Source organism: Bos taurus, chromosome 11, assembly GCF_002263795.3.
Source record: "Bos taurus isolate L1 Dominette 01449 registration number 42190680 breed Hereford chromosome 11, ARS-UCD2.0, whole genome shotgun sequence".
In the NCBI taxonomy this organism is placed as follows: domain Eukaryota; kingdom Metazoa; phylum Chordata; class Mammalia; order Artiodactyla; family Bovidae; genus Bos; species Bos taurus.
In genome coordinates, this window is record NC_037338.1 from 50,218,322 (window position 1) to 50,232,668 (window position 14,347).

General features: G+C 41.5%; 1 protein-coding gene across 1 annotated transcript in view; it reads right to left on the minus strand.

Moving 5' to 3' along the window:
• DNAH6 (dynein axonemal heavy chain 6) overlaps positions 1-14,347 on the minus strand; it is a 282,338-nt gene that overhangs the window by 14,286 nt on the left and 253,705 nt on the right. Inside the window, exons 69-72 of the mRNA XM_024999429.2 lie at positions 11,998-12,117; positions 10,860-10,981; positions 6,082-6,211; positions 2,375-2,502 (exon numbers count right to left, since the gene is read on the minus strand). Coding sequence (XP_024855197.1) covers positions 2,375-2,502; positions 6,082-6,211; positions 10,860-10,981; positions 11,998-12,117 — 500 coding nt within the window. The remainder of the gene's footprint in view (positions 1-2,374; positions 2,503-6,081; positions 6,212-10,859; positions 10,982-11,997; positions 12,118-14,347) is intronic.

A 14,347-nucleotide genomic window follows, 5' to 3' on the forward strand; every position in this document is an offset into this window, starting at 1 on the left:
GAAATGCCAGACTAGATGAAGCACAAGCTAGAATCAAGATTGTAGTGAGAAATATCAATAACCTCAGATACACAGATGACACCACCCTTATAGCAGAAAGTGAAGAGGAACTAAAGAGCCTCTTGATGAAGGTGAAAGAGGAGAGTGAAAAAACTGGCTTAAAACTCAATATTCAAAAAACTATGATCATGGCATCCAGTCACATCACTTCATGGCAAATAGATGGGGACACAATGGAAACAGTGAGAGACTTTATTTTCTTGGGCTCCAAAATCACTGCAGATGATGACTTCAGCCATGAAATTAAAAGATGCTTGCTCCTTGGAAGAAAAGATGACAAACCTACACAGCACATTAAAAAGCAGAGACATCACTTTGCCGACAAAGGTCTGTGTAGTCAAACCTATGGTTTTTCCAGTTGTCATGTATGACGAGTGTGAGAGTTGGACCATAACTGATAAAAGCTGAGTGTCAAAGAATTGATGCTTTTGAAGTGTGGTGTTGGAGAAGACTCTTGAGAGTCCCTTGGATAGCAAGGAGATCAAACCAGTCAATCGTAAAGGAAATCAGTCCTGAATATTCATTGGAAGGACTGATGCTGAAGCTTCCATACTTTGGCCACCTGATGTGAAGAACTGACTCACTGGAAAAGACCCTGATGCTGGGCAAAACTGAAAGCAGGAGGAGAATGGGATGACAGAGGATGAGATGGTTGAATGGCATCACTGACTCAATGGACATGAGTTTGAGCGGGCTCTAGGAGTTGGTGATGGACAGGGAAGCCTGGTGTGTTGCAGTCCATGGGGTCACATGACTGAGTGACTGAACTGACAAGGTGATAAGCTCTGACCTGACTAGCTGGCCTTCTGGTGCTGCTGTTTACCTAGTAGACCCAAGGTGAAGATGTCACTTATTCATCTGACCTAGTTTCCCCTCACGCCCATCCCACGAGCCTGGGTATTGTCAGACAACCAGAAACATTTGGAGACTTGATTTCCTAATAGGGAATAGTCAGTCTTTAAAAGATCTACCCTAGTGCTTCCCTGGTGGGCCAGTGGTTAAGAATCTACCTGCCAATGCAGAGGACATGGGTTCAATCCCTGGTCTGGGAAGGTCCCACATGCCACAGGGAAACTAAACCTGTCAGCCACAACTACTGAGCTTGTGCTCTAGAGCCCAGGAACTGAAACTACTGAACCCACATGCCACAACTACTGAGCCCCATGTGTCAAGTCCATGCTCTACAAGAGAAGCTGTCGTGATGAGAAGCCCATGCATTACAACTAGAGAAAGCCCACAAGCAGCAACAAAGACACAACACAGCCAAAAATAAAAATAAAGTTCATTCACATAAAAATAAATCTACTGTGGCTGTCCTCTCCAGTCTTATCACTGAGCCTTAATCCTGTGCCAGGTATTTGGCTCCCTGCTTGGCAGTAAAACTCCTCCTGCTACTGCTCAATAGTCAGTCTCTGTTTCCCTTATTAAAGTCATGCACAGAGAAACCAGGAAGTCCTGTAGCCATCATTACAAAGTCAAGGGCTTAGGAAAGTATTCCTGAGCATAAGGCAAAAGTTTAAATAGTTATTCTCAAATTTTAGTTGCAATGACATCGTCTGGCAGTGTTCATTTAAAATTCACATTTGCAGGAATTACTCAAGAATCCTCACTCGGTAGGTCTGGAGTGAAATCAGGGAATTTATACTTGGAACACACAGCATAGTGGATCTTAATGCAGGTGTTTTATGGCCCATACTTCGAGAAACTTGGTTTTCATAGTCTTCACAAAGACTATGGTATTAAATGCTAACTAGACATTGGGCTTCACAGGTGGTGCTAGGGGTAAAGAACCCTCCTCTCAATGCAGGTTAGACATAAGAGACGTAGGTTCTATCCCTGGATCAGGAAGATCCCCTGGAGGAGGGCACAGCAACCTACTCCAGGGTTCTTGCCTGGAGAATCTCATGGACAGAGGAGTCTGGTAGGTTACAGTCCCTGGGGTCCCACAGAGTAGGACAGGACTGAAGCGACTTAGCATGCAAGCAGGCACTGGGAACAAGCACTGAGTCTGAATCTCTCATAACTGAGTGCTTAGGTCCCTGCTCAAATTCCTAAAGCGTCAATCAAATTCTAAGGGTGCAAGTTAGGATAATGAAGGGTTTGTAATGCCCTGCAGTCATGAGCCATTATTAGAGAAAGGGAACACAGACTAGTGAGAGGAGGGTGAATTAAGGTTTAGACAAGTTGGGCTTGAATGGTTGTTAGCACATCGACGTGGAAATATTCAAGTGATGGGAATGGAAACGTCACATTGTTATACATGCTCCACAACACTTTGATCCCCAAGAGCAAGGATGGCAGTGAGCACTCATACGTGTATTAGCCTCAGCAGATTGTTAAACCGGTCCACTTCCTGTCCAAGAACAGTGGTCAAGGAGTTAAGGCGTCCTTGAGGATCCTTGATGAAAAGGCTCTCAGAAGCGTTTTCCATCTCCAGAATTTCTGAAATACACACGGCAGATTCATCAGATGGATTATCATTGATTTCTCTTATAACATTGCACTTATCTTAAGCTTTCTTAAAGCCCACTTCTCTTGTCCCTGGGCTCAGGTTGAACGGGAGTCAGGCTGTGCACACTTCAGGGGCAAGTGCTACATGGTAGACAAGGGACATCCCTGAGACCAGAGGTGCCAGGGGTCTCAAGTTGTCTCCTCTGCCTTGTGTGTACACAGGGTGTGTAAGTCTCACTCTTCCCTGCACACCCATGTTGCATCTAGTCACTCAGTCTTATCTGACTCTTTTTGTGACCCCATGAACTTTAGCCTACCCGGCTCCTCTGTCCATGGGATTTTCTGGGCAAGATTACTGGAGTGGGTGCCATTTCCTTTTCCAGGGCATCTTCCTGACCCAGGGATTGAACCCATGTCTCTGTGTCTCCTGCTTTGCAGGCAGATTCTTTACCACTGAGATGCTGGGGAAGCCTTCCACGTTGCATCTAGGCACCTAGGAGCGCAAGGGCTGGGGGCAGGACACCCCCCAAGAGAGAAGAGATTTGGCTTTTATCTTACTGTTGTTCAAAGGGACTGACTGGATTCTGAAATGATTCCATGGTTCAAACTGGATGAAAAATTGTGCTTTTCTCTTTTCCTATAATCCACCCAGTGGGGACTCATATAAGCTCTGAACAAAGAAGGACCTGCATTCTCCTGACATACCTAAGCAAAGCATGAGAAGATGAGTGGTTCTGAGCTATGGACATTAAGTTCCTTCTAACCACTCATTTTGGCTGCTGTAGAAAAATCACACAGCAGTGTGGGTCAGTGCAAGCTCTTGGGTCCATAGGGCTGTGGTTACAGGCCCCTGCTCTTCTCCTTCTGTCTGTCCCCTTGGGCTATTCCGAATCTCAGTTCTCTTGTTTAGCCAACTGAACCCCTGCCCCCTCAGTCTCAACAGATGGCATTGCTTATCATTTCACAGCAAAAGTACAAACTTCATAAAGCATGGAGAGAAAAACCTCCTAGGTGTCAATGGAACTCTATGAAACAAGAACCTTTACTCTCCATTCATCTGTTCATCCATCCACCCATCATCCATCCATCTTCATCCCTTTTTCCTCCCAGTTCTCCATCTAGTGTTTATTAAAAAATGCTTTCTAAAATAATTCAGTTGCTTTGATATCTATAGAACTCTCTACTCAAGAAGAGATTCTTTTGAAGGCCTGCTTTAGGAGGAACATAACTGGCGTCTGAGGTCACATAGGTCTTTTTTGGGGGGCCTTTAGAGTATTGGTGGGACTTTGCTGGTGGCTTGGATGGTAAAGAATCTGCCTGCAATGCGGGAGACCTGGGTTTGATCCCTGGGTCGGGAAGATCCCCTGGAGAAGGGAATGGCTACCCACTCCAGTATTCTTGCCTGGAGAATTCCATGGACAGAGGTTACAGTTCATGGGGTCCCAAAAAGTTGGAGATAACTGAGCGACTTTCACTTCAAGAATATTGGTAAAGCTTAGTGTGATTGTGTGCATGTGTACTCAGTTGTGGCCAATTCTTTGTGACCCCACAGACCATAGCCCACCAGGCTCCTCTGAAATTGAGTTTTTCACGCAAGAACACTGGAGTGGATTGCCATTTCTTACTCCAGGGGATCGTCCCGACCCACGGATTGAACCCGAGTCTTCTGCACTGGCAGGTGGATTCTGGACCGCTGCACCACCTGCCTGCGCTACTATGATGTAATAAGAAATATGCATTTTGGTCTTTGTCTCCATCTTCTGGCCAGAGTGCCTAAAACCCTTATAATTTCCTCATTGATAAGAGTGATAGGAGCATCTTTTATATAATTATTGGTTTTTGACCCCAACTCCTGAAATAGCTCTTGATCAGTAAAGGTGAAAGGGGTGTCTTTTATTATTGATAACAAGCCCCTTTCAACCTCAAACTCAAACACCTGAGTTTATGTTAAGGAGGTGACTCTAGTACTGACTCTAGAGATGAGGGGCTGGTTGTCAGGCAAACTAACCATGTGATTAGAGATTTGGACACTCTAGCTTTACTCTCTGATCTCCTGGGAGAGGGGAGGGGCTGGAGGTTGAGTTACTTATTAAGGGCCAATGATTTAACCAATCATGCCTATGTATGGAAGCTTCCATAGAAACCTAACTGAAGGGGTTTGGAGAGTTTCTGGGTTGGTGAACACATCCATGTGCCAGGAGGGTGGTGTACCCAGACTCCTCAGGGACAAAATCTCCTGTCCTTGGGACTTTTCTGGACCTTGTCTTAAGTATCTCTTTATCTTGTTGCTTATCTTTATCCTTTATAATATCCTTTAAAATAATCTGGTAAATGTAATTAACTGTTTCCCTGAGTCCTGTGAGCCAGTCTAGAAAATTACTGAACCCCAGAGGGGCTTGTGGGAATCCTTGATCTGTGGCTGGTTGGTCAGAAATAAAGGTCACAACCTGAGGACTTGCAGTTGACTTTTAAAGTGCAGACAGTCTTATGGGTCTGAGCCCTTAACTTGTGGGATTTGTGCCCACTCTGGATAGTTAATGTCATAACAGAGTTGTAGGACATCCAGTTGGTGTCCAGAGAGTTGGAGAATTGCTTAATGTTGTGTAACCCATACACTTGGTATCAGGGTATTGTGAATAGAGACAGAAGCACAGTTTACTTTTATAGTCACTCATTTTTTTTTTCTGCCTCATCTTTCTTTTTCCTATAATGACATTTCCAACGATGAACAATAGATTAAGACATCTAAATCTATAGTCACTCTAAGAAAAGCGTGAAAGTGGATCTTCGTGATCATTCAGGAAGATCCCTTAACTCACCAGAAAATGAAGTGAAATAATAAATTATTCTTCTCTACTTCTCACTTCCCAGGTGGCATTAGTGGTAAAGGGCCTGCCTGCCAATGCAGGAGATATAAGAGATGCAAGTTTGATCCCTGAGTCAGGAAGATCCCCTGGAGGAGGGTATGGCAACCCACTCCAGTGTTCTTGCCTGGAGAATCCTATGGACAGAGGAGCCTGGAGGGCTACAGTCCATGGGGTTGCAAAGAGATGGACATAACTGAAATGACTTAGCATATATGCAGGCACTTCTCTTGTTGGAGACAAAAAGTGAAATGGATTCTAGGGCTGTCCAATAGAATATTTTATGAAGATGGAAATGTTCTCCATCTGCATTGTCCAATATGGCAGCACTTAAAATGTGACTAGTGCAACTGAGGAAATGAATTTTAAAGTTTAAGTAGCCACATGTGGCTAGTGGCTACTGTCTTGGACAGTACAGGTCTAGAGACAATAGGAACCTCAGAAAAAAGTCTTTTTAAAGTTATATTGGGCTAGAAACCAACTTTCTCTTCATGCTTCTGGCAGTTGAGATGTCAAGGGGCTGCAGGCTTCAGGGGCTGCAGGCTTCTAATCTATAAATAGAGGCCTCTACATTGAAAGAGCTCTCTCTCTACATAAAGAAAAAATTCTACATATTAAGCAGATATGGACACCTGCCAATCACTCAGCTTTCTGAGTTTATTCCTAAGAGTCCCATTACCCACATAAGCCAACAATTATTTACTACCTGGAACTCTAGTCCGGACAGAAGCAACAAGTTCTTGGACAATTTCATCATTGCTCTTTCCCTCTCCACCAGAAGAGGACCTTGGTTGAACCTCAAGTATAGTGTTGATCAAAGTGTTGGTCTCTTTGTACTACAAGAAGAAACAGAACAGTGAGGACCCAAATTCTCAAAAAAATAATTTTGCAGCACATACAGTTTATTACAGAAATAATAGCTGTTGCCAAAACCAAGGACATTTAATTTTTTTATGTTGAAGACAGAGTTGGTAAAATGTGCTCATTGGAAATGCATAGTATTTCATCTGTGGTGTTACAGTTAAACATTTCTGGTTGAATAACACTTTAATGTAACTGTCATTTAATCATAGTTTTTTAAATGGTTAAAATGATAAATTTTATGTTATATGTTTTACCACAATAAAAAATGGTTAAACAATTTTTGGCTAATTCTTTAAAAGGTAGTTATGAAAGTGAGGAAGAAATAATGAGAATTCAGGAACACGTGTACACCCATGGTGGATGCATGTTGATGTATGGCAAAACCAATACAATATTGTAAAGTAAAAAAAATAAAAATAAAAAAAGAACATACTTTTATTTAAATAATGTTACCTCAATTAGAAAAGTATTATAGAACATTATTAAAAATTTAGAAAACAGAAAAGTAAAAAAAAAATTATTCATGATTTGCTTTTAAGAAATATTTATAACTTTAGTTTACCTGCCCCACCCCTGAATTAGCCATCTGACTATCAGGGAAGTCCTCACTGGCTCTTTCTAATGTGGTTTATTTTTCCTTTGATTTTATGCTTAGAAATTCCTATTCCAAGATCAGTTAAATATTGTTAATTTTTCTAGATTTTTCCTTTATTCAGAAACATGGTAGCTTCTCATGTATATTTGTTGGAATCTCTTAGAGGTTTTTTTTTTTATACTGGTCATAACACTTATCATTCACTTACCCAAGAAAAGAATTCAGAACCTAGAATTACAGATCTTGATTGTAAAAATTATATTCTACATGACAGATCTTCTTTCAAACATTACTTTTGACATGTTCATTAGGTCCTAAACAACTGTAATGTTAATTACTTAACGCTATAGTTGAATAGTTTGATTTCCTTGCTCAGTGCCAACCATTTAATAGTGACTTTTCCGTTTTAGTTTATGCTTCCCAGGTGTTGCTAGTGGTAAAGACTCCACTTGGCAGTGCAGAAAATGCAAGAGATGTGGGTTTGATTCCTAGGTTGGGAAGGTCCCCTGGAGGAGGAAACAGCAAACCATTCCAGTACTTTTGCCTGGAGAATTCCATGGACAGAGAAGCCTGGTGGGCTACAGTCCTTGGGGCCACAAAGTGTCGGACATGACTGAGCACATACACTGTTTTAGTTCTTGACTTCTTGGTTAGTCAAAAGTTTTGAAACATTTAGAACAGCCAGGCCCAGCTTTCTTTACTGGTCTCTAGTATGCACCTTTGTAAGTGTAGTTTGCTGAGCTGAGGAAGGAATCATTCATATTTTGTCCATTAATACTCTATTGATGAGACAGAATTATCTAACCTAAATCAACTAAAGCAAAAAGAAGGGATATGTTGGCATATATAGCTGGGAAGAAGAGAACTCAAGTCATGTGGGTTTCAGGCATGGATGGATCTGGCATTCTCTCTCCTGTTCATGTCTGGTTGTTTCTCTCATTCTTTCCTGTGGCAGATAACCTTCTTCATGTGGTAGGAGAAGGGGTCAGGGGATCAGGGATAAGGGCACAGAATGCTGCAGATATGCAGCATCTTAGTCAGTCATTCCAGAGGAAAGACAGCCCTCTCCCAGTCCAGCATCTATATATCTTTTCACAGGAAAGGACTCTCATTCTCCTAGCATGGGCCATGGGCCTGCTCCTTGGACCAGGTCTAGTAGCTGGGTGATGCTGTGATGCCTGGGTCACATGCCCACCTCTGTGAAGGCAAAGAGTGGTTGGAGGTTTTTCCAGAATCTAATAGACTGAGGAAGTGGAAGTTGTCCCAAAGGGAAGAGGTAAGAGTCAGGTGCGTACTATGCCAGAAAAATGAAGGAAGGGAGGCTGGACAGAAAAATATACCTGGGGCCTGACCACATGCCTATTATCTTATTCTCAGTCATTTAGAACTGATGGAAAACACAAAAAACTACATTCACAGGTATACATGGCCAAGAATGCTACTCCTCCCCAAAGTCCTGACTTCTCACTGAATGCAGCAAGTCTATCATTTCCACACTTTTCTCTTTCTTCTTTCACCTCCACATCCACCCACTCTAGAGCAAACAGTCAGATGACTGAATATTAACACTAGGTTTGGCCACCTCTTTTTCCTCCTGAAAGTAGAATCAGGAAAAATGAGATATTCCAACTCTTGACTGAATGTGTGTGCTTAGTTGCTCAGTCATGCCCAAATCTTTGCGACCCCATGGACTCTAGCCCAGGCTCCTCTGTCCGTGGGGATTCTCCAGGCAAGAGTACTGGAGTGGGTTGCCATGCTCTCCTCCAGGGGATCGTCCCAACCCAGGAATCGAATCCAGGTCTCCTGCATTGCAGGCAGATTCTTTTACCATCTGAGCCACCAGGGAAGCCCTTCACTGAATAGCAAACCAATTTTTAGGGCAGAGAGCATGACATAGGTTTTGGATCATTGAGAAGTTCCACAGTTGTTTTGTACATGTTCCCTTGATATCTAGGCTGATTTTACCCTCTAATTTGTCTCTTATTTGCACAGAGAAATTTAAATTGCAAAGAAAGGTGATTCCCTTCAGCTTCATGAGGCCAACGTGGTCTCCAGCATTTAGAGTATTCCAGGGCCCCAGGGACATACCTCTTTTCATGGCTTTGGTTCACCTAAAGATTCCAGAACACGATAGGTAATAAAACTGAAAGGATATGGAAGGGACCGGTCATGGGGGAGTCTTGAGTGCCATGCTGAGGAACTTGGACTACCCTTAAGTAATGGCATAGCATCAGAGGGTCATGGAGGAGTAAAATTATCCATTTTGTTCTTTGGACCTACTGCTGTGGTCAGGTTGCTGTTATTTTGTTGCTAAGTCCTGTCCAATTCTGCAACTCCATGGCCTGTAGCATGTCAGGCTCCTCTGTCCTCCACTATTTCCCAGAGTGTGCTCAAATTCGTGTCCATTGAATTGGTGACATTATATAACCATCTCATCCTCTGCCTCTCCCTTATCCTTTTCCCTTCAGTCTTTCCCAGCATCAGGGTCTTTTCCAGTGAGTCAGCTCTTCTCATCAGGTGGCCAAAGTATTGGAGCCTCAGAATTAGTCCTTTCAGTGAATATCCAGGATTCATTTCCTTTGAGATTGACTTTACTTGATCTCCTTGCAGTCCCAGGGACTCTCAAGAGTCTTCTCCAGCACCACCATTCAAAAGCATGAATTCTCAGCCTTCGTTATGGTCCAGCTCTCCATCCATACATGACTACTGGAAAACCATAGCTTTGACCTATATGGATCTTTGTTGGCAAAGTGATGTCTCTATTTTTTACTATGCTGTCTAGGTTTGTCATAGCTTTTCTTCCAAGGAACAAGTGTCTTTTAATTTCATGGCTATAGTCACTGTCTGCAGTGATTTTGGAGCCAGGAAGATAAAATCTGTCACTGCTTCCACTTTTTCGTCTTCTATTTGCCATGAAGTGATGGGACCAGATGCCATGATTTTAGTGATCTGGTCCTATGACCTTGATGAACTGTGCTTTCATTTTTAAATTTTTAAATTATTTTAAAAAATTAATATATAATAGCCAGGGAACTATATTCAATATCCTGTGACAAACCATAATGGAAAAGAATATGAAAAATTATATATATATATGTATAACTGAGTCACTGCTATACAGAAGAAATTAACATTGTAAATCAACTACACTTCAATAATTTTTTTAAATTGTTGAGTCAAAAAATTGAGATATAGTTGATGTACAATATTATATGTTACAGGTGTACAGCAGAGTGACTCACAATTTTTAATGGTTATACATCATTTATAGTTATCATAAAATATTTCCTACTTGTGTTGTACAATATGCCCTTATAGCTTTCTAATTTTATACATGATAGTCTATACTTCTTAATCTCTTACCCCTTTTTTGCCCCCCACTCTTTCCTTTCCTCACTGGTAACCACTAGTCTGTTCTCTGTATCTGTGCTTCTTTTTTGTTACTTTCACAAGTTTGTCGTAATTTTTGGATTCCACATATAAGTGATATCACACAATATTTCTCTCTGACTTATTTCACTCAGCATAATGCCCTCCAAGTCCAACCTGCTGTTGCAAACAGCAAAATCAATGATCCGTGCTTTTGAAGAGCAGTGTTTGATTTATCTGCCTTGGATATTTGCTATTATATTTTTATAACCTATTCATCTGTGGATCCATAAATCCTTGTATAATATGATATAAATATCCCCAGAATGGACAGAGAAGAGCAAAAGAGAAAGGACTGTCTGGATTACCATCCAAATCCCCGTATTATGGAAGACTAGCAGGTAGATTATGGACCAGGCAGAGGCTGGAAGGTGAGGAGGTGGTCAGTGACAAGAAGATACCTAACTATCTTAGGATCCCATGAAAGATCCAGAGACAACAGGTGGCTAAATTGGAACCAAATGCTAAAGCTGAGGTGAAACATTTATTTTATTTATTTAAGAAGATTATAATTTATACAACCAGTGAGATGCTTATGGATGTTTCAGGTTTATATACACAATATGAATATGCATTTAAGTTGAAAGGCCACATACCTGGTAAACTAGGTTGGCATTTTCATGCATTCCAAATATTTCTGGGTCGTCTATCAAAGGCAGGTTTTCAATGTAGTCTTTAAACTCTTGCAGGCTGTCAGCCAAGGGTGCAAAATAGATACCTGTTATTGAAAACACAGAAGGCAAATATGTCTTAAATAGATGACTTTTGAGTACCGCCAAGTTTGGTGCTTCTCTGTCTGTTCAGATGGTGGCTGTCATCAGCTGCATCATGGAGAAACAGGGATGGTTTTTTGCAAGCCCCCTAGCTTTCATTGCTGTGTCAAATTCCTTTACGTTTTCTGGAGGCCTTTAGCATCTATCAGTGTCCTAACCTTTTAAGGTGTCATCTGCAGAACATTCCAAGATTCTAAGAATTCAGGCATGTGCTGCTGAAAGGTGTGCTCTGAAGTGATAAAACTTTGAAAACACATTTAGACAGAATGCAATCTACTTTAGACCAGAAATAGTTAAAAACAGTTATCATAGAATAGATATCTTTGTACTCTTACAACCAAAGCTGAAGCTATGACAATCCTGGACCACATATTAAAAAGCAGAAACATCACTTTGCCAACAAAGGTCCATATAGTTAAGGATATAGTTTTTCCAATAGTCACGTATGGACATGAGAATTGGACCAAAGAATTGGTGCTTTTGAACTATGGTGCTGGAGAAGACTCTTGAGAGTCCCTTGCACAGCAATGAGATCAAACCAGTCAATCCTAAAGGAAATCAACTCTGAATACTCATTGGAAGGACTGATGCTGAAGCTACAATACTTTGGCCACCTGATGGGAAGAGCCAACTCATCGGAAAAGATTCCAATGCTGGAAAAGATGGAGGGCATAAGGAGAAGGGGGCAACAGAGAAAGAGATGGTTGGATGGCATCACTGACTCAACGGTCATGAGTTTGAGATAGTGAAGGACAAGGAAGCCTGGCCTGCTGCAATCCCTGGGGTCACAAAGAGCTAGGCACGACTTAGCAACTGAAAAAGGAACAAAGCATGGGGATGGTGAATGTGGGGGTCTGGGTGGTGCGGACTGGACACAGATAGCTCCTGGATGGAAAACTGAGGACGCTGTTAATGACTTCTTGGAAAAGGTCTTTTTCCATAGTATTGAAAAGTCACTCACCTGATTCAGAATATTTATAACCGTCTTGTAATGTTTCAGGAGAAAAAAATCTTTTCAAGACAGTACGAAGGCATCTTTGATCCCAGGTATCTGTAACTCTTCCACCATAGGTAATTTCACCTGAAAAGGAGTTTGCATTTAAAAATGTTGTTTGTTTTTAACTGATATGCATACCCACATTCTAATAGGTTTATTTATTTACACATTTGGCACATTGAGTGTCTTTCCACTAACCTATCCCTAAAGATAATAAAAGTCAATTTTTAAAAAGCAGAAAGAAGACTAGTATATGTTGTTGTTTAGTTGATAAGTTGTGTCCAACTCTTTTGTGACCCCCACCTGAACTGTAGCCTGCCAGGCTCCTCTGTTCATGAGGTTTCCCAGGCAAGAAAATACTATAGTGGGTTGCCATTTTCTCCTCCAAGGGATCTTCCTGACCCGGGGATGGAACCCTTGTCTCCTGCACTGGCAGGTGGATTCTTTACCACTGAGCCACCAGGGAAGACAACATCATCTCTTTATAGCCTGCTCCAGCACTACTGAACTATTCACAGTGTCTACAGGCATAGCTCATCCTGACACTGCTTGCTGGGATTTCCCATCAGTGTTCTCTCTGCCAGAGTGCTCTCCTGCCTCTTCTCTTCCACTGAGCCCAACCCACTTTTCAGCATCCTGCTCAACCATCACACCTCGGTGGAGCTTCCCTAGATTCCTCCAGGTAGCGTTATTTGCTCCTTTTGAATTCCCATAATATTGTCCTTACAACTTCTATTTTGGTAATTATACCATATTATAGTTTATTTATTATCTCCATCCATGAGTTTTTGGTAGATGGGGGCTACATCATCTTTGTATTTCCAGCCTTTAACATAGTATTACTAAGCTGTATTTTCTGGATTAGTCCATAGATGGCTGTCTAAAATCTCACCATGAGCAAATATCATTGCCTGGATACAGCACTGCCTTTTTTTTTAATAAAAAGTTTTAAAATTTATTTTATCTTTGGCTGCACTGGGACTTCATTGCTATGCTCAGGCTTTCTCTAGTTGCAGCTAGAGAGAGGGTGACTCTTCGTTGTGGTGTGTGGGCTTCTCATTGCAGTGGCTTCTCGTATTGCAGAGTACAGGCTCTGGGCTTCAGTAGTTGTGAGGCATGTGGAATCTTCCCAGACCAAGGATTGAACCTGTGTCCCTTGCATTGGCAGCATATTCTTAACCACTCTGGACCACCAGGGAAGTCCCCAGCATTGCCTTTTTTCTCCTACTTTAAAAAAAACTTTTTAATGAGCTATACCTTGAAGATCATAAAATCACTTAAATTTCACACGTATAACTAGTTTTTAGTAAATTTACAAGATTATATAACTATCATTATAATCTAATTTTAGAACATTTCTATCATCTTCCACAGAATACATCTTGTGCCCATTTGCAGTCACAGTCCTTTTCTATTCTGCCCCATGCAATCATTCTTTCTGTCTGTCTTCTACTTTCTGTCTGTATATTTGATTTTTCTGGAAATTTCACATAAATGGAATATACAGCATGTGATATTTTGTGTCTGGCTTCTTTGACTTAGCATGTTTTTGAAGTTTATCCATGTTGGAGCATGTATCAGTACTTTATTTCTTTTTATGGAGCAATTATGGCTCAGCTGGTAAAGAATCTGCCTGCAATTCGAGAAGACCTGGATTCTATCCCTGGGTTGGGAAGATTCCCTGGAGTAGGAAACAGCTACCCACTCCAGTATTCTGGCCTGGAGAATTCCATGGACTATATAGTCCATGGGGTTGCAAAGAGTTGGACACGACTGAGAGACTTTCACTTTTCAATACTACATTGTGGGGTTTTCCCATTGGCTCAGCCATAAAGTATTCACGTTCAATGCAGGAGAAGCAGGAGACATGGGTTCCATCCCTAGGCTGGGAAGATCCCCTGGAGAAGGAAATGACAACCCACTCCAGTACTCTTGCCCAGGAAATTCCATGGACAGAGGAGCCTGTGGGTTACAGTCCATGGGATCACAAAGAATCGGACACAACTGAGTACACACGTTGTCAATATTACATTGTATGGAATATACCTTGTTTTATTCATCCATTCATCAGCTGATAGACATTCAGGTTGTTTCCACATTTTGGTATTATGAATAATCCTGTTATGAACATGAATGCTGTTATGAGCATTTATGTACAAGTTTTAGTGTGGACATGTGTTTTCTTTTTCCCTGATATATATGCAGCAGTGGAATGGAATTTATAGGTCATATGGTAAGACTATTAAAATATTTTCCAAAGCAGTGGCACCTCATTGCATTGCCACCAGCAATGTATGAGAGTTTCAGTTTCTTC